The sequence below is a fragment of the Balaenoptera acutorostrata genome, chromosome 7 (genome assembly GCF_949987535.1).
Source record: "Balaenoptera acutorostrata chromosome 7, mBalAcu1.1, whole genome shotgun sequence".
NCBI classification, from domain to species: Eukaryota; Metazoa; Chordata; class Mammalia; order Artiodactyla; family Balaenopteridae; genus Balaenoptera; species Balaenoptera acutorostrata.
The window spans coordinates 103,238,403-103,262,835 of record NC_080070.1 but is presented as its reverse complement, the minus strand read 5'-3'; the positions used below and the strand labels follow the sequence as shown (position 1 = coordinate 103,262,835).

Here is a 24,433-nt window from a genome sequence, read left to right as displayed (position 1 = left end):
GCCTTTCCATCTAGGCTGGAGTGAGTCTTTCAACGTGCTCTCCTTGCACACGGGTCACTGCAAGAGAACTAAGCGTCCAGAAACAAACTCTTATATTTATGGTCAACTGTTTTTTACAAACGTGTTAAGTCAATTCATTGGGGAAAATGTGGCCTTTTCAACGAATGTTTCTGTGACAACTGTGGATATTCAAATCAAAATTTATTTCCTTACCTCCAAACACAAAAATTAATTCTAAATGGCCAAGAGAGGGTGCTAGAAGTTAGTGAAAGTAACTTAATGGAATCAAAATAATGTACTTTTTATGCAGGAAGCACAAAACTGAACACAAGTAGGAAGTATAACAATATCACATTATATATCAAATGCAACATCCCAAAGAGGACAGAAATTAATTGCTGAATCACAAACAGCCCAGCGGGTTACTTAGGGCACATGCTCTGGAGACTGGCTAACTTGGTTCAAATTCTTGCCGTGTCTTTATTCCCTAGGCAAGCTTAAGTAAGTTACTTAACCTCCCTACGCCTCTGTTTCATCTGTAAAATGGTCACAAAACTATAGACAGAGACAGACACCCATTTAGAGGTCATGAGAAAATTCTAATATTTCATGATAAACTGTTTCCCATATTGCTGCCAAGCAACACCAGTAGCTGAAATTGAAATGTAAACATAGCCTGGATGCTGTAACCTTCTCCCCAAGGCAGCAATGTTTTGACAAGTCTCCTAACATGACCATAATAATTCTGATCTCTTCATATGTGACAGGTACAATTGTCAGGAGAAGCCAAAGAAGTGAATTTATATTTGTGAGCTTGGACTCATTCTTCTATTGTAGCCAGCAGACCAGAAGCCCAGGCTTACATCCCACAGGCCTGTGGAGCCCAGCAAAGATGATGAGATAGAAAGGGAGAGATGGAGGAGAGAGGTTAAATGGAAAAGGGAGAGGAAGCTATTTTGAGACACTGATAACAATAGAAATTAGCGTTAGGAAGTTAGGGAAAGAGGGATGAAGGGCAGAGTGGGAATGAGAGGAAAAGAGAGAATGACTGAGACAGTGGCATAGAGAGATAAGAAGAGTTGGTGAGGAGAGAAATATACACAGAGAAGTATAGATCTCTGTAATGAGAAGGAGAGAGAGATAATAAAAGAGAGATAAATAAAAAGACATAAAGAGAAACAGAGGGATAAGGCGATGGAAATAGAGAGAGAAGAAGGAAGATTAATATCGAGAAAAAAAGAGTAGAGAGAGATTTTCATATAAATATAGTGAGATGGAGAAAGAGAGAGGGGTAGACACCAGAGACAGAGATGGAGAGACAGAGAAATATACAGTAAGAGAGAAGTGGAGATAAAGGGAGAGAAAGAATGACAGAGCTCTAGAGACAGAGGAATATATGTGACCACATAGAGTGTGATATACACATAGATATAGATATACAGAAATAGAGGTAATATTGTGTGTGTGTGTGTGTGTGTGTGTGTGAGAGAGAGAGAGGAGAGGGAGAAAGAAAATTAGAGATACGCATATTTATATACATATTGTTGCAAACTGTATATTTATATATTGTTACACATTTATTTAGTTTAAGAATATATTTTATATAATAAATGAAAAATATGTATTTCTTTCTTTTCTCTTTATATGTTGATATATTATCTTTCTACCTATCTATATCTATCTATCTATCTTTCTATTGCATAATAAAGCTGTATAACAAACATCCCAAATGCATAGTGGCTTAAAACAATAATCAAGAATTCTCACAAGCCCATGGGTCAGCTAAGCTGTTCTGCTGATCTGGGCCAGATTTAGCTGTTGACCAGCCAGGCCCCAGCCAACCCATTAGCTGACCAATATGTGACCTTGTCATGGTGGTCTGGGCTGGGATGAATCAGCTCTGTTCCAGGTGGGACTTCATCCTGCAGCTGACTAGCTGGGACTTGTTCTCATGACAGTGATGGGGACCCAGGAGAGCCACCAGTAGCTCATGAGTCCTCTTGGGGTTGTCAACTGGAAAACCAACCAACAAACAAACAAAGAAACAAAGTAATAGCTGGGGGTTGAGTTCATTCCCTGTCTTACTGAGGACTATAAACCAGGAGACAGACTCTCAGATAGTTCTGAGAAACTGTTCCAAAGGTAAGGAGGAACCCTCCTACACTGTTGGTGGGAATGTAAATTGGTACAGCCACTATGGAGAACAGTACGGAGGTTCGTCAAAAAGTTAAAAATGGAAGTACCACATGATGCAGCAATTCCACTTCTGAGTGTTTATCCAAAGAAAATGAAAGCACTAATTCAAAAAGATATCTGCACCCCTATGTTCATTGTTTATAATAGCCAAGACATAGAAACAACCTAAGTGCCCATCAACAGATGAATAGATAAAGTAGCTGTGGTATATATATACATATATAATTATTATTATGTGGCCCCTAATTATGTAATGGATTAAGACAATTCTCCTGACTGCTTTACATCTCTGTTTCTTGACTGGCTGTCTATCTCTCTCTCCCATTCTGTATCTCTACTTTCCCACTGCACCAGTCTTTATATCCCTCTGTCTCTCCATCTCTTCGTCCACAGATCTTCTCCCTTTCCTATTGCTACCCGCCCACCCCCTCTCTCTTTCTTTCCAGCAATGACTCCTTCCCTTTCTCTAGTTCTCTTTATCTCTCCTCTGTTTTACTAGTTCTTTCCTCATCTCTATTTCTGACTGTTTCTATCTCTCTACTTGCCTGTCTCTACCACCTGTCTTTCCTTGTCTATTTCTCTATATCCCTCTTACCTATTTTACTTTCTATGTCTATCTCTACTTCTCTCCATTTCCTCCCATGGTCATCATAACTACTTTAAATTCTCTGTTATTCCAACAACTGTGATATTGTTGTTATTGTGATATTGTGTTATTCCAACAACTGTGATATTGTTGTCATTGTGATATCACAATATTGTGATATTGTTGAATTGTTGTTATTCCAACAACTCCCTTTTCTCCACACCCTCACCAACATTTGTTGTTTGTGTTCTTTTAGATGGTAGCCATTCTGACAGGTGTGAGATGATATCTCATTGTTGTTTTGATCTGCATTTCCTGAATTTCAGATAAACAAAAAATATTTTTTTTTTTTTAGTTTATGGACTTTCCAAATATTGCAAGGCTCCTTGCATTTTTTTTTTTTGGTGACATCTGGAAAGCCTATATGAGGCAGATTTTTACTTGAAGATGAAGATAAATCCTCTATCAAATTGATTTATAACGCAGGCACACACACAAACACACATCCGTTTACTTTTAAGGAGAGTCAAATGTAGACCCACGTAACTGATCTTAATTTCTTATAATAAAGTAGGTTCACTTCTTATTGGATTTGCTGGTTGTTGTCTTCAAAGTTTGCTTACAGGTGTAAAAGGAAAGGTAGTTTAGGGAAAGAATATAAAGAAGTTTCATCACCGGACAGGACCATGGCAGCAGCATTAACATGGAAACTGTGAACTGCAGGGAACTTAGCCCAATTCAGGACGGCTCACTCTACTAGGCAACAGACAAGCTTTATCCGAGTTTCTCCTCCCTCTCCCCCATCTGATCCATTTGCTTGCATTTCTGAGCTCTCGGCGCTCAGGCTTCTTTTCTCCTGGGGGTGGAGACTGCTCCCAGCCTGCCAGAGCGGGGCCCTCGAGAAAAGGGTTGGTGCAGAGAGGCAGGGCTCCTCCCCAGGGTTCCACCAGCACCCACCCACCCCTAGGATCAGCGTGGTGGTCTTTAAGAGAGAACCTCACTGACTTCCCTGCCTGTCACATCTGCTCGGAACCCCAGTCTAGCTCACTGCCCCAGGCATGCTGCGGGTCCCAGGGCTACTTCTTGTTTTCCTGGCTCCTGGTAAGTATGGTGTCTGGTTGCTCGTGGGATTTTTCTGTATTTTTTGGCCATGGTGGGGTGGGGGTGGGGGGTGGGGAGGAATTACTATTTCCTCTTCCTCATTATTTTTTGTTGTTTTTCCCATTGCAGTCACTCAGGTATCTTCCAACTTGAAAAGGGACAAGCTGTCAGTCACTAGTAAGATAGGGGAGACTGCTTCGCTCACTTGTGAGCTTACACAAGATGCCAGCTATATCCACTGGTACAAACACCAGAAGGGGACTGCCCCCCGACGTCTTCTCTACTACGACGTCTACTACTCAAAGACTAAGTTCGATTCAGGAATCAATGAAGCAAAATACAGTGTTTATAAAGTCACAGGGAGGAGCTATACATTTGCAATCCTAACTGTGGAAGACAGTGATTCCGGGATGTACTACTGTGCTGTCTGGGAGAAGCACGTTGGTTCAGACTTCCTGTGCACTGCACTGGAAATTTGGCTTGTGGGTGCCAAGAGCAGCCCTGGTACCAACCCCTGCTTCACTTCCTGCCCCCAATTCTCTTTACTCTGAGCAAAGAGAAATCCTAGGCTCAATGCCCATTCCCCAACCTTTATATCCCACTGCCACCTCCTCCTTCCCCCAAAACAGCCACAGTTTTTCCTAAAAACAGGCCTCCACCTCCGGGCCATAGGCAAGCAGTCTGGCAGGCAGCTCTCCTAGGAGCTGGTGGAGTCCGTATAATTTTCTCTTTAGGACAGACAGGTCACCTAGGATTGATTTGTTAGGGGAAACATTTAGGAGAACAAACTGGAGAGGCTAGGTAATACTGAATCATTTATCCAATCATCATCCAGAGAAAATGGCTGGGAATGGAGCGTCTTCATTATTCAGGAATATGAAGAATGAGAAATGATGGAATGAAAACTTGGACTTCCTGAACCTCAAGCTGGTATCCAATTTCTCTTTAGGACAAACTGATATTTTTCTCACATAACCAACAAGGGCATGGTTGACGGAGTGAAAGTGTAGGCAAAAAGTGACTGTTTTAGGTAAGTCAACCATTGTGTTCTACTTACACCTTTTTTTGAAGTTCAGCCCACAGCCAGAACTGTTCTGTCTTAAACAAGTAAGTAAAGCCAGAGCATCTTTCCACCCCCTTCTTTGACGTGGCCAAGTGCCAAACTGGAATGAGACTTATCAGATTATCATTTTCTCAATAATTAAAATTAAAGAACACTTCAGGTGAACAATCAGACAATGAAAAGTATATATTTCAATTGAAAAGTCCTATAGGAAAGGGTTGTGGCTTTCTTACTGGGCTAGGTTTAAGGATGTAAAATTCAAACTGAAATACAGAAATGCCAGATTCATATATATATGTATGGTCTCTTGTATACTGGATTCTCCAAATTTCTACCAGAGTCTGAGCTTTTGGAACAGTATCTCTCAGACTGTGGTCCATGAACCACCTGCATCAGAAACACCTGGACCGGAATAAAAGTGCATGTTCTGTGTGGCACTCAACACAGTGAATCTTGGAATGAATACTGAAAATGTGCGTTTTTTGATAAGCTCCACTGTTGATTTTTCTTCAAATTGATTTATAAGAACTGCTGCCCTAGCAGTAACGGATAAAGTGGCATGCCTCCCTTGAAACGGGCCAGTTCCCAGCCTGACGCAGGAAGGCAGTCTAGAACGGTGCTCATGGGCTTGCTCCCAACCCAGAAGCCCCTCCTGTCTTATTGTACCCTGGGTGCTGCCACTCTCCCAGGTCATCACGTTTCTCCATGAGAACCCCAAAACACAAGTCAAAGCTTCAGGTCCTTCTCACTTCTGTGACTGTGGGGAAGAAGGAATTAGATGGTAAAAGAACCAACTTTAACTTGCCATGCTATATCAGCAGCCACACGTTTTAACAATTTGCAGCTTTAAGAAAGCCTGAAGCATCAATATATTTTCATTTATACTTTTCCAATGGTGCTAAAACTTTGTTCTGCCCATTTGTTTCTTTGGTCCGATTTGATTTGAATTTTTGTGTATGGGCGTAAGGTAGCAATCTTAACGTGGAGACCCAATTTCTCCCCCAATTACCGACTAATGCATCACTGTTTTTCATTGCCACTTTGTGATAACTACCTTTCCATATGCTCACAGAGCCCTTGATGTTCTCACCCTTCTTTTCCACTCTCTGTGTCTGCTTATACAGGCCAGTTTCTCTCAGGGCCAGCTAGAGGTGGAGTCACTGTACATGACAAGAAACACAAACACATATAGGATAAACAGTATGCTACTAGACAACCCGTGCATGACTGAAAAAATCAGAGGAAATCAAAAATACTTGAAGACAATGAAAATGGGAAATCACCATAAAAAATCTGTGGTATACAGCCAAAGCAGTTCTAAGAGGGCAGTTTATAGTGATACAAGCCTACGTCAGGAGACAAGAAAAACCTCAGATAAACAGCCTAAACTTTCACCTAAAAGAACTGGAAAAAAGAACAAACAAACTCAAAGGTAAGTAGAAGGAAAGAAATAATAAAAATCAGAGCAGATATAAATAAAATAGAGACTAACAACACAATAGAAAAGATCAATGACACTAAGAGCTGGTTATCTGAAAAGACAAACAAATTGGAAAACGTTTAGCCAAACTCATCAAGAAAAAAAGAGAGAGAACTCGAAGATATAAAATTAGACATGAAATAGGAGAAGTTACAACTGACACCACAAAAATACAAATGGTAATTAGACATTACTACAAATAATTATATGCCAAGAAAATAGACAACTTGGAGAAATGGATAAATTCCTAGAAATGTAAAATCTCTCAACTGAATCAGAAGGAAATAGCAAATATGAATAGACCATCAGAAATGAAACTGTATCAGTAATGAAAAACCTCCTCCAAAACAAAAGTCTAGGACCAGACAGCTTCTCAGATGAATTCAACTTAATATTTTTAAGTTAACATCCATCCATCTCAAAATGTTCCAAAAAATCAAAGAGGAAGGAACACTTCCCACCACATCATCAAAAAGGCTACAAACAATAAATGCTGGAGAGGATGTGGAGAAAAGGGAACCCTCCGACACTGTTGGTGGGAATGTATATTGGTGCAGCCACTATGAAGAACAGTATGGAGGTTCCTTAAAAAACTAAAACTAGAGCTACTATATGATCCATCAATTCCACTTCTGAGTGTTTATCAGAAGACAATGAAAACACTAAGTCGATAAAGTATCTGCACCCCATGTTCATTGTATCATTATTTACAACAGTCAAGATGTAGAAACAACCTAAGTGTCCATCAACAGATGAATAGATCAAGTACGTGTGGTATATATATACAACGGAATATTACTCAACCATAAAAATGAATGAAATATTGCCATTTGCAGAACATGGATGGCCCTAGAGATTATCATACTGAGTGAAGTAAGTCAGACAGAGAAAGACAACTATTATATGATGTCACTTATATGTGGAGTCTAAAAAATAATACAAAAGAATTTATTTACAAAAGAGAAACATCCTCACAGACCTAGAAAACAAACTTATGGTTACCAAAGAGGAAAGTAGGGGGAGGGATAAATTGGGAGTATAGGATTAACAGATACACACCACTAAATATAAAATAAACAACAGGGATTTCTGTATGACACAGGGAACTATACTCAATATCTATAATGGAAAAGAATCTGAATATAGTTATATATATATAGTTATATATATATAGTTTTATGTATATATATAACTGAGTCACTTTGCTGTACACCTGAAACTAATACGATATTTTAAATCAACTATACTTCCATTTTTAAAAAGTCTTTTTCCTCATTTTAAACCTCCTTAATGGTAATTTGATTTATCGCATGTGAATTCCTTAGAAGCTCTGTTAATATTTATTCACCAGCCCTTCCGTCCATCCCCACTGTCACTACCATAACCTGGGTCCTCAGATGCCTCTCGGTGGCTCATGGGGATTGTCTCTGAAACACGTCTGCTTCACTGGGACTGGCCTTCTGACCAACCCACCTTTCTGCTCTTTATCTTCCTAAAGCACAGATCTGATCATGTCACTTTTCTCCCTAAAACCTTCAGTAAGTTCTCATCATTTAATTTTTTAAAAACTATTTATTGGAAAATGTTGTAAAAAGTGAAAGGTCTCCAAATTTCTCCTTCTTAAAAATTATTAAGTAAAGATGTCTCCTACCCTCTTCCCATTCCAAGTTTCTCTACCCAAGGACCCAATTAGTCTCCTACTTGTTCTTTCTAGCTCACATCTCTAGATGTCTTTTTAATATAAACCTAATTTATGTGGTATTTGATAAAGAGCTATTTTCATTCTCCCAACAGATATAATCAATAGTTCAAAGCTAGTTTTAAAATAATCTATCATTTCCCTACAATTTAACATGCCTTATCCTATTTTTACATTAACATATGCTTGGAGCATTTTCTGGAGGATTTGTGTTTCATTTATGTTTCAATATTCTTACTACATAACTAGCTCAGCCCCAATCCTTACAACATACAACAACAAAAATGTTATCTTAACTCTGATTGAAATTACAGTCAATTTATATACATATTTTAGGAAGGATTAGCATGTTTATGATACTAAGTTTTTCTTTCATGAATATGATATGTCCCTCAACTTATGCAGATTTTTTTAAGCCAGCTGGTAAAATCCTATACTGTTTTCTTTATACAGTCTTGTATTATCTTGTAAATTTAATCAAAGATCTTATAACTCTTTACTTACTCTTTTACATTTTACTACTTAAATCCTTCACGGATCTTGAAATACAGACAACTCCTAAAGCTTCTGACAATTCTGCTCATGGTCTTGGAATAAGGAAAAACAGAGGACAAGATATCAGAAAGGAGCTGAGTAGGTATCATTCATGTCTACAATAGGTGCAAAGGGTATATGACAGCCCCAAGTACTGATAACTTAGAATTCTCAATTTTTAAAAAACCCCTTTCTAAATAGGATTTTCATCCACCTCTTGTCTTCCCCCATTGTGTTGGGGGTTCTGAGCTGCTGTGAATGAACAGTTGCCCACCGTGGCCTCCTCTTACTTTCATTCTCAGGCCAGAGGCAATGATTGCTCACGGGACTTAGGCCAGGACCAGGTGGATCTGGAGTGGACATGGGGATACTCAGGGCCTGTCCTGTCTGGGTCCTGGCAGATGGGCAGCTCATCTGTATTCAGAGGAGCACTCAGGTGCTTCTGGCAATTTCTTTTTCCCCTGATCTAAGATGAGTGGTTTAAGATTACAGAAAAGCCTCCAAAGAGACTTCTTTCAAAGTATCAGAGAAATGGATATTGTTTTCAAGTTTTAGTTTAAATAAGGAATCTATTATTTCAAAGGAGATAGAATTCTACCCATTTCTTCCTTTATCCTAGACAAACTAATGTAATCCAAGGACTTATTTTCTCATCTTGCATTGCCATGGTAAAAAATCCTGCTGCCCAATGAATGGAGAACTTTTTTTCGCATTTCTCAAGTACACTTGGGACGGCGTATTTGTATTTTCAGTTACTGAAGAGTTTCCTCCTTTCAGAAGTACATTCTTAAATCGCTAAAGGAGCAGCCCCGGTGTTTGTGAGAACAGAAGGGCCTTTCCTTCCATGCAAACTCTGAGCAGTTTCAACAGAGCTGAACACCTGGAAATAAAAAAAGTCGTGATTCTTTGAATAGTCTTCCTGGAAATTTAGAAAAGCAGGTGGTTAACCAGTTGGTGCCAATGATGTGTTCTTTTCCTGCTTTTATCCTTTCATCTTTCATCAGTGTTTTCAATGATTACTCCTCCTTGGAAAGCAGATCTTTGGATCCATTTACCTGAGGAAAACTTATAAAACATCAGATGCCATGAGACCTATATTCAAGGACTTCCAAAAGAACTCAGAAGATCAAACTGCCAGTACAAAATTTTTAAACTGCTAGTCACTTCATGAAGGCAGGAGAAGGCTGAGACTATTGTAGGAGGTTTAACCACTCAGGCTGGAAGAAGGTATTTGGAGAAGGAACGAAGCTCATGGTAGCTCCCCGTGGTAAGTAATTTTCTTCTATTTTTACCTGAGTCATGAAAGACTGACAGATGCTTTTTATTTTTTATTTTACTTTATTTTTTGGCCACACCTTGGGGCATGTGGGACCTTAGTTCCCCAACCAGGGATCGAACCCAGGCCCATGGCAGTGAAAGCGCTGAGTCTTAATTGCTGGACCGCCAGGGAATTCCCTACAGATGCTTTTTAGAAAACACAATTTAGGATCCCCCTTATCTGACTGCCACATTCTTGGCCTCAGCATATGAACAGCAATTTTGCAGCTACTGGTCACTGTATATGGAAACTAAACTTCTTTGTAAATGGTGTAGTCTCTTCCCTGCTTGTAAGCAGTTGAAATTTGTCTTCTAGAAAATACACACACACACGCACACACACACACACACACACCAAAATAGACTCAGGCTACATATTAAAATATTCTGAGGACCCTGTCTGTTTTATTGTTTCATTTATGTTTCAATATTCTTACACCATTGTCCTGTTCTTTATTACATTAGTATAAGTTATCGGTTCAAGTTCCTTTTTTTTTGTAGATGGCATATTACCTGAGAAACACTTTTCTTAATTATCTCTTCTGTAGAGTTTGAGATAAAACACAGTGTTCCTTTCTCTCAATAGCCTGCAAAACCAATATTATTGCTTTTCATCTCATCCCTAACAGCAGTGCAAAAACATTTTTATAGTAAATGACTATAGAACATTGATAAATCTCACTTCTTATTACTCTAGCTTCTTAGAGGTAGGCTGAGATCATCTGAAACTTAAGCTATCCCATCTCTTGTGAAATTGCCTGGATATGGACCAGTTTGTGAGCTCAATGAGCCATTTCAGCTCCAAAGTCCATGAAAAGTGTCTACATCCTCATTTGCTCTTTCATTCTCTCAGCAAATATTTATTGAATTCAGTTTCTGTGCTGGATGCTGGAGATAAAAGTGTGAACAAGACACAGATAGAACACGTCTCAGCACTCAAACAGCTTCTATTCTAGTGGGAAAGCCTTCTAGATTCTGGCTTGATTGGGCCCCGTGTTCTATGGCCCGTGGCTGCAGAGAGGCAGGACGTCTTGCATTGACGAGCTTGTTTCCTTTCTTAATTGATGTAATAGTTATTACTTATAAAACCCATACCTTTTGTTTGGTGGAGGAATTTGATGAAATGGCCCCAAATCATCCCATTAAAGAGAATTTGAATATTAATTAACATCAGCTGATATTTACTGAGGGCCAGGCACCATGATAAGTAGTTTCAGTGCCTTATCTTTTCCTCAAAGGAATCCTTTTATTCCCATTTCATAGATAAGGAAACTGAGGTTTACAGAAGTTCAGTTACTTGCCTAAAGTCACATGACTAGTTACTGTGGCAAAGTTTGGGATCCCATAGAGACTTGCCTATTCCAGAAGTACATGGTCTGGACCATTATGTGATATTAGAAACATAAAGTCATGTTTTTATATCCTGAATATTTACTCTTCTGTAGCCTGACCTGGATTCTTTAATTAATTACTTTATTGGTAATAGCTCATACTTTGTATTGCTACTCATACGTGAAAGCAATGCTTTTGCTTTTAATCATGGCACTGAAATGACCTCTCTTTTCCCCCAAAAGATCATGTAAGTCATATTGAATATGCATTTATTAAATATTCAGAATATGTGTCAGTTCTATCTCAAAACAAAAGAAGTGAATAAAAAAAGAAATAAGAAAGCAGGAAAAAAATGTAGTGGAATACATAGTTTTTATTAACTGATAAAATAGCACACCAAATTTTCAAATATGATATGTTTTTCCAACCATAAAATTATAAAAGAACTTCAATGCAGGAGTCTTTAGGAGGAAAGTGAGGTAAAAAGGGACATTACCTTCAACATTCATTTTATAAAATGGAAGAAATGGTCTTTAAACAAATTCATCTATACTCCCAGTGCATCAATGCTATGGGCACCAACATTTAATGTCATTCACAGATGGCGACCCTCAGCACATAAGGTCAGGCAGGCAATGTTTTAGTGATTCAATGTGACAATAGGAGGATTTGAGGACCAGGCATCCTCATTTGGACCAGGCCATTTCTCTAATCATTCTGTCTTTAGGCCCACTGCCCAGAGTTGCAAGCTGAACTTTGGACATAAGCTGGATAGAAGTCAGTTTGAGGCTGAAATTTCTGGTAAAATCTTGGGATGCCAATAGATTGTGCTTTTGATTGGGAAAAAAGCCATTTGTTTTGGACAACCCAAGTGAAGAAGTTCTGTATACTGACTGCATCCATTAGGCTTTAGCCAATGTTCCCTTTGATTTTCTTAACCCTGGAAATGAAGCAAATAAGATGAAACAAACGACTGCCTATTAACTGGGTGTATGAAAATCTGTGATGACAGCTTTGAGAATTCCAGACATATCAGAGCACAGAGGAATGCAAACAAGTCATCAGTTGCCACAGATCTAACTGTAAACCTCAAATGGTGAATTCCTATCATGGTAGGCCAGGTTTGGTCCCATGATATTAAAATGTCATGTTGGACCACATGATTATCACAAATAAAAATGCTAATAATAATGCTAATGATAATATAGTAATATTCGTAATCTCTTATCTCCATATAATTTTTATTCAAATCACTTTTCAGATCTTGTTTCATTTTGGTCTCACCGCAGCACTGATAAGGATCTTCAATTGACTTAACACTAACATCATTGTTTTCAAATAAATAAAGCACCTAAGGCTTTAGTTTACTTGATTTGCTCAACTACAGAACTTGTTAGGAGCAAAATGAACCGGGACCAGAAACCTGGTCTCTTGAATTCCAAGCCATCATAGTTCTACTAGAATTTGAAGAAATCAGAGAAGCTAAATTAGTCTAAGGTTTTTGATACTGGTTGAATCACTGTGGAATAATTATATAAAAATCTTCAACGTTGGAACAAAACTTGTTGTCACAGGTAGGTACCAGAGAATGCAATTTTTTTCAAGGTAATAGAGGGAAGGCAAGAAACAATTAAATGGGAATGATAGTTACAAAAAATGAGAATGTGGATGGGGATTAGATGTAGAAATTTAGGAGAGATTTTAAAACAAATCCATATAGTAAAAGACAGCATAGACAACATTGTGCAAATATTGTAATAGGATTTGTCTTGTGTACATGTGGACTTCTATAAAGGGCTCGTGTATAATGTGCATAATCATGATGACTGTGTTTGGCCCAAGGCTGAAGTCTGTTATTCCAGGTAAGTTTTGTGAATTGACAGGTTTCCTTTTCTGATGCTGAAGGGGTGTTTTCAAAGAACCTGGGCTTTGGAGTCAGGCTGACCTGGAGCTTCCGATCCACCACTAACTACTTGTGTGAACGTGGAGGTGATTCTCTGGCCTCGGTCTCCCAATCCCTAAAATGGGGTAACAGTATATATCCAGCAGGGGTTGTATGAGAATTGAATGAGGTAGTGTGAATAAGGTACTTAGCACATTGTCTAATACATCCTAGGTGCTGGGTAGGTGCATCTACACTCTATTCAAATGTAAAGGGAAAATTGCCTCCGAAAGGAAAAGTTGTTTGCAGCTAAAACTATTGACTGAACTGAAATTCTTCAGAGGATGCATCTGCACTTCCAACTCCTCAAATGGAAAATTATCTTACTGTCCACTCATACACACACAAAATTGAATTGGGAGGTATTTGTATCTCTTTAGCAGACTTTTGCCTACTTGGCAAGAAAAATGAGATTCAAATGTGTTTATTTTTTTATATTGATATATCTTATTGTCCTATGTGCTTTAAATCTTAATCCTTTAACTTAATTGATATCATTTCTAAAAATGACATTTATTGGCTCTAAAATATATAGCCAATAAGCTTGGGCTTCATGCTCATATTTATCAGAAAAATAGTTTGAATTTATAAAGAAAATGATCAAGAAGTAAAGTCAATTAAATATAGGTAGAAATGTCATGAATTTGAAAATCTTATTTAAATATGAAATAGTTCTAATTATTTAATTTATAAAAGAAAAATGAGAAGGAAAAAAGAGAGAACACGTAAATCACTATCAACAAAGTATATGGTTGGCGAAATACAGTGTCTTGCTAATATAATGAATAAAATACTACTTGCATGAAAAGCAAGATGTATAAAATTAAAATAAGCACATTATGACCCAACTATATTTACAGCATGAGTCAAAAATCAACACTGTTTCATTACAGATTTAGTAGAAAAATCAGGAACTTTGTTGCACAGGCAGAAATTCTCAAGAATTTTTTTCTTTTCTTTTCAAATGAGAAGTGCAATTTTTCTTTTCTTAAGATATTACCCAGTGAGTAATAAAACTAACTCCAATAAGAGAATATTAATTATTTGCTTTTCAATTGGAAACCAAATTGGAAAGGGTTCTAACATTTATCATTTCAACTATTTGATTAGCCATAAAGTTTACATTCCAGCATTCAAGTGATATGCCTTTGTACACATATGATGTTCTGTTATATATTTTGACATTTTGCCAGTTAGAAACTTGGGAACCATAACTTTTAACATTGTTCTAATTATATATACACTTTATTCAGCAGGTGAAAAAAGAGAAAATAGTGGTGCTCTAAAGCAGTTCAGCAGCCTTATAGGGCAGAGTCAAATTATGGGGGAGATGCTGAGAGTCAAAATATTGTGTATTATTACTCAAGCTAAAACCTCAGAGGAAATCCAAAATAAAATGTGTTTTTGGTGAAAATTTTCCGAATTGAGACAAAATTCTAAGTGCATTACTTGATAAGTTTAGTATAAGAGCATTTCTGAAAATAATACATTTTTAAAATGTAAGTATAGTTGATTTACAATGTTGTGTTAGTTTCAGGTGTACAGCAAAGTGATTCAGTTATATATATATATCTGTGTGTGTATTCTTTTTCAGGTTCTTTTCCATTATAGGTTATTACAAGATATTGAATATAGTTCTCTGTGCTATACAGTAGGTCCTTGTTGTTTATCTATTTTATTTATAGTAGTGTGTATCTGTTAATCCCAAAATAACACATTTTTAATAGAAGTTTTGGAAATATTGCTATTTTGCTTCTACATTCAAGACATTATAAATAATGTACTGCTCTACTCAAAAATCTGGAGTGGTTCAGATGTAAAATTGAGAGGTTATAAAAAATTAGAAATAAAGAGAATTCCATCACTTCAGAATTGGGCATGGGATCCATGTTTGGAGCAAAAAGTTCAACTTCATAGATTGTCAAGTACACATGGATGTTGATTCCCATTTTAAAAAGTAGCTGTATATATATTTTTAAAAATGATAAATTTTCTCTTGGTATTTATTTTTGTGGGAAATAAAATAAATATGGTGCATTCCAGAATCAGTTCAGTGAAGAATGAGATTCCACAGAGTTGCAAAACATGAGAATGTGTTATTTGGTCAAAGAGAGCATAAGTTACAAAACACAGGATGGGAAAGGGAAGTAGTTTAGAACCCACCAAATATTCTCACCGTTAGAGAAACCATCAGAGTTACCTGGTCTCCTCTTCCACCCCCATTCCCACCACCCATCCATCCACTTTAAAACAGGCTCCACTATGATAGAGCAAAAGAGCTTTTAAAAAATAAATGTGTTCATGAATGTTGAAAGCCTTGATATGGTACACTTAAAAGCCATACCCCATCTTTGCATATGGAGAAAAAATGAAGGCCAAGGTGTAATCCAGCTCTGCTACTTAATAGCAATGACTTTGGTCAAGTTACATTAAGTCTTGAACATCTCTTCCCATTGAAAATAAGAACAATAATAAGCACCTAACAACTTGGATGAAAGTTGGATGAAAGGCCATGGTGAGCACTAGCTCAGTGGTAGCCTTTCTTCCTTTTACTGCTTGCTAGGTTTTTCCAAACCACACAATGTTCATGTTTCTCTAATAATTCTTTTTAATTACTATTTCATTTGCCTCCACAGACAGAAACCTTGCTGCAGACATTTCCCCCAAGCCCACTATTTTTCTTCCTTCAATTGCTGAAATCAACCACCATAAGACTGGAACATATCTTAGTCTTCTGGAGAAATTCTTCCCTGATGTTATTAATGTTTATTGGAAAGAAAAGAATAGCAACAGATTTCTGCCATCCCAGCAGGGAAATACCATGAAGACCGCTGACATGTACATGCAGTTCAGCTGGCTGACCGTGGCTGAAAACTCAGTAGATAAAGAACACATATGTGTTGTCATACACGAGAAAAATAGAGGAGGAACAGAACAAGAGATTCTTTTTCCTTCAGTAAATGAAGGTATGTGACTGTAAATGTAAATATAACCTCCCAGAACACTGTTTTTCAAATAAAATATCCCACCTTTTCTGTTAAGCATTAATGAAAAACAAATATAATTTTTTATAAAATATTTCATTTAATGGTAGCATAAATGTCCTGCTATCCTCCCATAGAATTAAAATGGGATAGGCTTTGAAACATAAAAAAGAGAAAAAATTTTTACTTAACTTTTCTCAGGCTCAGTTTCATCTTCCAAAATATTAAGGTCATAATGATGCTTCTTAGAGTTGTTGTACGGATTAAATGAAACAACATACGTGAAAGCATCTAGCAACTTAGCACACAGCAAATGAGCAAAAGCAAACTCCACTGTAGATGATCTTGGTTGATCAGGAAATAAGAACAATTATACAGATTTCAGGAATGCTCTGCTCAGCAAGCAAAGTCACTCTCACTTCAATCCTGCTTTACTCAAGGTACAGTCCCAAAACAATGAGTTATTAAATGACAAAATGGTGTTTGTAAGAGGAAGCCAGACTGCAGCTCAACAAAAAAGTAGAATCATTTGACCACTGCGCTTTTGTTATGGTCTTGGGTTTTGACGTTTGTATTTTATATATCACTGTGAGGTAAAATTTTGTAATTCAAGATTGGGTGAGGCTAAAGTGTACAGACATAATCCCATTCTACATAATGAATATATTTCTTGCCATTGGTAAATGTCTCTCAAGAAACTTTTATTGCAGCCCTAGCACGTGCCGGGCCTGGAGGGATGTGTGGATGAACACACTCTGGTGAATTACTGTCCCAGGAGGATGCACTACAGTAAAGAGAATATACTCACTTCCTAATCACTCAGGGCCACTCGTGATTTAGGCATGATGTCCCAAAGGAGTCCCTTTGATGCAGATGCTGTATATATCCATGCAGAGGGCTGGATGTGTCTTCATAACTCACTGGACTCGGGACTTAAAGTCCTGAGTATTCACCTAACAGACCAAAGGCCCCAGAGTGCCCACTGGAAGGAATCATTTTGTGCTTTTCCCTGTGGTTAGGAAGCCCTTTTTAAGCAGTGGGAAACAAGCACATAACATGTGCAGAGACTTTTGCTGTGTAGCAGTCCTAATTTCTGAAGCAAGTCTTTATCTTTTCTGATTCTTAGTTTGTCCAATGATCAAATTAGGTTTGAACACTTACCTTGGCCTTTTCCTGGGGCTGCAATGAAGAGCAAATGAAATAACATCAGAGAAAACGCTTGTTTTCCAAAGCATGACATGGAGGTATTTATTCTTATATTCATCCTATCTATTTATATCCTTTCCTAAAACTAATTAAAAGTAAGATTACAAAAACAGCCCTAAATTTTAATTTCTACTCTAAGAAATAGAGAGGAAGCAAATTTGCTAAGTGCAGTTTAATGTAACCACGGCCCTGAGTGTCCTATTAGGTTTTTTTTGTGTGTGTGTATTTTTTTTTAAACATCTTTATTGGAGTATAATTGCTTTACAATGGTGTGTTAGTTTCTACTTTATAACGAAGTGAATCAGCTATACATATACATATATCCCCATACCTCTTCCCTCTTGCGTCTCCCTCCCACCCTCCCTATCCCACCCCTCTAGGTGGTCACAAAGCACCGAGCTGATCTATCTCCCTGTGCTATGCGGCTGCTTCCCACTAGCTATCTATTTTACATTTGGTAGTGTATATATGTCCATGCCACTCTCTCACTTCGTCCCAGCTTAACCTTCCCCCTCCCCGTGTCCTCAAGTCCATCCTCTATGTCTGTGTCTTTATTCCTGTCCTGCCCCTAGGTTCATCAGACCATTTCTTTTTTTTAGATTCCATATATGTGTGTTAGCGTATGGTATTTGTTTTTCTCTTTCTGACTTCACTCTGTATGACAGACTCTAGGTCCATCCACCTCACTACAAATAACTCAATTTCGTTTCTTTCTATGGCTGAGTAATATTCCATTGTATATATGTGTCACATCTTCTTTATCCATTCATCTGTCAATGGACACTTAGGTTGCTTCCATGTCCTGGCTATTGTAAATAGAGCTGCAGTGAACATTGTGCTACATGACTCTTTTTGAATTATGGTTTTCTCAGGGTATATGCCCAGTAGTGGGATTGCTAGATCATATGGTAGTTCTATTTTTAGTTTTTTAAGGAACTTCCATACAGTTCTCCAGAGTGGCTGTATCAATCTACACTCCTACAAACAGTGCAAGAGGGTTCCCATTTCTCCACACCCTCTCCAGCATTTATTGTTTGTAGATTTTTTGATGATGGCCACTCTGTCTGGTGTGAGGTGATATCTCATTGTAGTTTTGATTTGCGTTTCTCTTCCTATTAGGTTTTGCTTTTTCTAGTGATCAGGAAAAAATAAGTATAGTAAGTTTCACTGTGGCGATTACCATATTGGAGAGAAGTTCCAGTTCATAACGTGTTTCACCTGACACAATTTCTGAAACAAATGCCTTCCAGGGGGTTCTAATGGCAACAAAGCTAATGAGGGCATTTCTGTTAATGTCATTGTACAGCAAATTGCTAATGCTGTTTCTTGGAAGTTTTTTGGTTTTTGATAAAAGCTAAGAATATAACATGGAAGCACAAATCAATGAAATGATTTTGAAGAGAAACAAAGCTCATCTGATCCTAGTTTTTGAGAAAGAGAACTTAAACACATAGAGTTTATTATAAAAATTGTTTCTACTTCAATCAATGCATGGTAATAAGAGGTTTATCTTTTAGTGAATAAAGTCACTGTAAGGAAAAGAAAGAGACTTTTAAGACACATTAAAGTCAGTCCTTGAGGATGTTTTAACATCTAAACATGACTGTACTAATATTTTCATTCTTGGGATTTACTCCAAAGCCTTTATACCTCAAACCAATTTTTTAGAGCATATTGAAAAAAGATCTCATTGAGGGCATAAAATGGTATACCAGAACCAAATCCATATGGACAAGAACACATCAGAAGAAAAAGGATAATCCAAAACAACCATTGTGTCTTTGTTTTCCTCCATCCAACAGTCTGTTATCTTTTAAAAAAATTTTTTGTACTTGTATGATGTCTTTTTTTTTTTTTACATTATTCATGAATAAAACTCTCACCTCAGGTTTTATAGAGTCAGAGAACTATAAATGTGATTTAGCCTATTTTTATATCCCTGGAAAGGATTGCACTGAAATACTGAGCTCCTGCAATAAAAAGGTCATTGATAAGAATAATTAATATATCTGGAAGAGAAGATGTTTTTAGTGTCCACAGTGATGAAATTATGTTGTTTTTCTATAGACTTATTTCTCTCACTTTCTATGGATTATTTTTGCAAAGTACTTTCCACATGCTCTGTCTCATTTAATCCCCCAGGATGATCCTTTGAATGCTGACTCTGTCATCACTGGTATCATTGGTATGACTCTCCGCCAGTTACTTACCCCCTAATTCTTATTTCCTCTTTTGTAACATGGAATCCTGCAAAATACAACTCACTTCAATGTCACTGGAGGATTAAAGAAGATAATGCATGTGAAGTACTTAAGCGAGTGCCTAACTCGGTTATAGTCACCCACTAGCTATTAGCCTTATTGTTTTAATTATGCCCATAAACACCACAACTTCAGAAAATCATGTGCATGAGTTGGGGATACTGGGAAACGCGTAATTTGGAAAGGTGTGGCTGCTTTCCTTTGCTTAGATGGGAAATTTGCCTGAGCCAGACTCCTTCAAATGTGGGATTCTCTTTTGGATTCTAGGATTGGATGAATTTGATTTGGTAGCAACTCCATGTCGGCAGTGTGTGCTGAAGATGTAGAGCAGCCGCTTTTTCTGATGATTTGTCTTTGCAACAAGTATTTCTTGAACACCTACTTTGTAGCAGGCACTGTGCTAGGAGCTATGAATACAGAAGGAAAATAAGATGGCCTTGGGTATTACCCTCCAGTCACGATAAAAAGAAAAATCTACCCTTCATCATGAACTTCAACATTTTCATGGGTAGAAAACCATATGTGGATTAAATCTATGAATTACATAGAATCAGACTATTTTTGGAATTGTAGGGCTCACATTTTTAATGACTATCTGTCAACAGATTATATATATATATATATATATATATATATATACATATAAATGTTACAATCCACACGTGTAAACACACACACACACTGTCAAATAATGGGCATGAATAATTGACTAATACTTGTTCTCATTTCTTATAGTTGTCACCTCAGCTGTCCCTTCTACTGAGTCTCCAAATGATTGTTTGAATGATGAAAGCAGTAAGTTTTTGCACACGTCTGCCTTTATGTCATGCTTCAGTCTTTTTTTCTCCCTGATCTATTTACCTTTTGAACTTCTCTGGCTTCAAGTAGAAAAGACCAATTATCTGGAATTGTGGGGCTCATCATTGTCATAGTTTTAATGACTATCTCTACTGTCTCTCTGTCAGTAAATTACATATATATATACAGACACACATATATATACATACATATACACACAGTGAAATAATGGGCATGGACAATGGATTAATACTTGCTTCCGTTTCTTCTAGAAGTCACTGGTACTGATTCTACAAAAGCTTGTCTGAAAGATAAAAGTGGTAAGTTTTTGCCTATGTTTGCCTTTACGACTTCCTACAGACTTTTTTTCCTCCTGATCAAACTACCTTTTGAACTTCCCTTTCTAATGGTAGGAAAAACCAATTATTCCTGGAATTGTGGGGTTCACATTTTTAATCAGTATCTCTCCTGTCTCTGTCAGCAGATTTTATATTATATATACATATATATTAACACACATACATATACACGTATGTGTCACTGTCCAATAAGAGGTATGAACAATTGACTAACACTTGCTCTCCTTTCTTCTAGAAGTCACTGTTACTAATTCTACTAAAACTTGTCTGAAAGATGAAAACAGTAAGTTTTGTATATGTTTGCCTTTATGTCATGCTACAGCACTTTTTCCCACTGGATAAACTTAACTGTTGAACTTTCTTGGTTTAAGGTAGAAAGCCAGAATATCTGGATATTACAGAATAGACTGCATAATATTTTAAGTAAATCCATCATTCCCTAAGAGTCATCTTAACACATTAAATGCTGGTTGTGGTGTGAGATGACTCTAAGTTAGAGAATGCAGTGATAGGCTCCGAATTATTTCAGCAGTGAGCTTCACTCAGTTGTGTAGTTTTTGTTTGTAGTGACTGAAGAAATGTGATATCAAGTTGCTTCTAGACTTTTTTTTAAAGTTTTAGCCCTTGCAGGTAACTAATACATGAACTGACACTTACTGAGAGCTTCATATACACAAGGTGTTGTGCTGTGTCTTGCCTGAATATTCTGTTTACTCCTTATAATACTCCTAGGAGGTGATACAATATTTTCCCCTCACTTTACAGATGAGGGCAATGAGCTACAATTAATTAAGTCCCTTGTATGAAGCCGCACAGCTCGAATTGGGGAGTCAACCCAGCCCATCTGAATCATCGGTTCATGCACTTACTCAGTTCTCTGTCCCTCCTCTAAGATATAAATATAGAGCAAGAATCCCAAAGCCAAAGCCTTGAGACAGGATGGCCCCATGGGCAGGGGTGTAAGAGTCTGGGCTTCTGACTATCACAGACTGGACTTTAACCCCAGTTCTTTAATTATTAGTTGCATGAATATGGATAAATTACTTACATTTCTGAGCAATATTGTCCTCATCTGCCAATTGGGAACAATTACACCCTCCTCAGTTACTGCAGGCATAAGGTCACATACGTGGAATATCTCCCATAGGGTATCCATTTAGCTGGCACAGAATCAGTACTAGTTGGTGGCCCTTTCTCCCTACATGAAGGTTCTAAGTGAATTTAGAAGCACTGGCTCTGGCCCTGATGGTCCTTCTTCCGTTCCCCGTACCAGGGGGCCTAGAACTCAGCTAACACCTGACCTGACTGAAGGCAGTGAGTTATGAGCACATCACCTCCTGAGATCCCTTTCCATACCAAGTGCTGGTGATTCTGGAGTTCTGGCTCTATGAAATAAAGTGTGGAAAAGGGAAATTTCCTCAGGAACGGACTCAGCCTTGTGGTTCATTCAGTAGCCAAGTCAGGCCCATGATCATTGTTGTAATTGTTTTTATTTTTATTTTTTAAAGCTTTTTTTTTTTTTTTAAACACTTTTATTTATTTTATTTATTTATGGCTGTGTTGGGTCTTCGTTTCTGTGCAAGGGCTTTCTCTAGTTGCGGCGAGCGGGGGCCACTCTTCATCGCGGTGCGCGGGCCTCTCACTATCGCGGCCTCTCTTCTTGCGGAGCACAGGCCCCAGACGCGCAGGCTCAGTAATTGTGACTCACAGGCCCAGTTGCTCTGCGGCACGCGGGATCCTCCCAGACCAGGGCCCGAACCCGCATCCCCTGCATTGGCAGGCAGACTCCCAACCACTGCGCTACCAGGGAAGCCCTGTTTTTATTTTATTGGACTATAATTTCTTTACAATGTTGTGTTAGTTTCTGCTGTACTACAAAGTGAATCAGCTATATGTGTGTGTGTGTGTATGTATATATATATATATATATATATATATATATATCGCCTCCCTTTTGGGCCTCCCTCCCATCCCCCCCATCCTGCCCATCTAGGTCATCACAGAGCTTTTTGATATCATATATTTCTTGCAAAACTTCAAAGGAGAGCAAGTGCAATTATCCTATAACATCACAGCCACAATGTTAGACATTCAGGAAAGGCAGGTGAGTGAGTCATGATCTCCTAAAGTTTCAGGGATTTTGGATTCCCCACTTTCCTCTATTTTGTACAATGTTCTCTTTACTAAAATCCCCCACCCACCCACTGTGAACACAACCAGATTTCCCTGATTTGTATCCTTCGTCGGAATCTCATTGCATGCACCATGTGTAACGGCTCAGATGTTTGCAAATCAGCAATTCAACTTGATATTTATGCCTCACCTTGATGTCTGGAGATGCAGGATTACAGAGCAGCTAAGAATGTGTTCTTCAAAGTCATGATGCTGGGATTGAAATGTGGTTTCTGGTACTTCCTAAATGGATGGCATCAAGCAAATTATTTCTCTCTGTCCTCACTTTATTTGTAAAATGGGCTTGAAATTAATAATCTCATAGGCGATTTTAAAACTTAAATAAGATTAGAATTTTGCATGCAAAGCTCTCAGAATAAGGGTTTGATATTTGGTTAGTGGTTGATGACTATTACCTGTTATTATTACTCAGAGATGTGGTGGAGACAAAAAAAATGCTAAATGCTCTTTATCACACATATTGTTTCCCATTGAACTCGTTCATTAAAAACATAACCTTACTTTTTAATATTTTGGAAACTTCTGGTGAATGAGAGGTTTAGCTGAGGTTGCTGATCGACTTGAATTGCAAGCTGGATTCTGAGCTGTCCTAGTGGTGGTGGTCATGGTGGTTGTACATGTTTTCTTTGGGGTTTGGTGGTGCAGGGGTACTGCTTCCTAGTAGGTCATCAGAAATAATTAATTGTGGCCGCCCCTTCCATGAATATGTCCTAGCCTCTCAAAGGAACAGCTGAAACTAACCAAGATGACTTCTCCTAGATTCCCTGCAGCTGCAGCTCATGAACACCAGTGCCTACTACACCTACCTCCTTCTCCTCCTCAAGAGCTCGGTCTACTTTGTCATCGTCGCCTGCTGTGTGTGTAGGAGAACAGCCGTCTGCGGCCACGGGAAGAGCTCGTGACAGAGGGGACCACAAAGGGGTCACCTTTCCTTCATCATCTCTTGTCTCTGAAAGTGTCTGCTGAGGATCTAGCTGGGCTTCCTTTCTGGGTTTGGGTTATGTCAGTTCACATGCGTATTCTTCTGTGTGCCATTATTGTGTAAGGGCTTTTCAAAGCACTGGGCAAGCAGACAGTTTGACTCCGTGACAAGGAATTCTGCCATCACTCGGGGGCAGGGCCCAGGGCTGGCCCCGGGGAGCCTCTCCCGCCACTGTCCCCACAACCGCACCAGCTCCTCCTGCCCCCGAGTCCTCGTGCCTCCTGAGGGCACACAGCGGGCAGCTCCCCTCTCCTCCCTCAGTGCCTCCACCCAGACCACGGCCCCCACCCTCCCTGCCACCCACCCTGGGGCCGCCAGCTTTGCCACTTGAATCCTGTCCTTGGATTTTCATAAGAGACACAAAAAATAAAAAAGAAATCAAAAGTCCAGTTTTGTCTGT

General features: G+C 38.3%; 1 gene segment (V, D, J or C); it reads left to right on the top strand.

The window, feature by feature from the left end:
- Nucleotides 1-3,797: 3,797 nt before the first annotated feature.
- On the top strand, nucleotides 3,798-24,311 carry LOC103016392 (T cell receptor gamma constant 1-like). The segment is given in 8 exon segments: nucleotides 3,798-3,883; nucleotides 4,013-4,327; nucleotides 9,876-9,926; nucleotides 15,887-16,216; nucleotides 20,437-20,496; nucleotides 20,772-20,819; nucleotides 21,094-21,141; nucleotides 23,811-24,311. Coding segments are annotated over 8 exon segments (1,038 nt in total).
- Nucleotides 24,312-24,433: the final 122 nt, after the last annotated feature.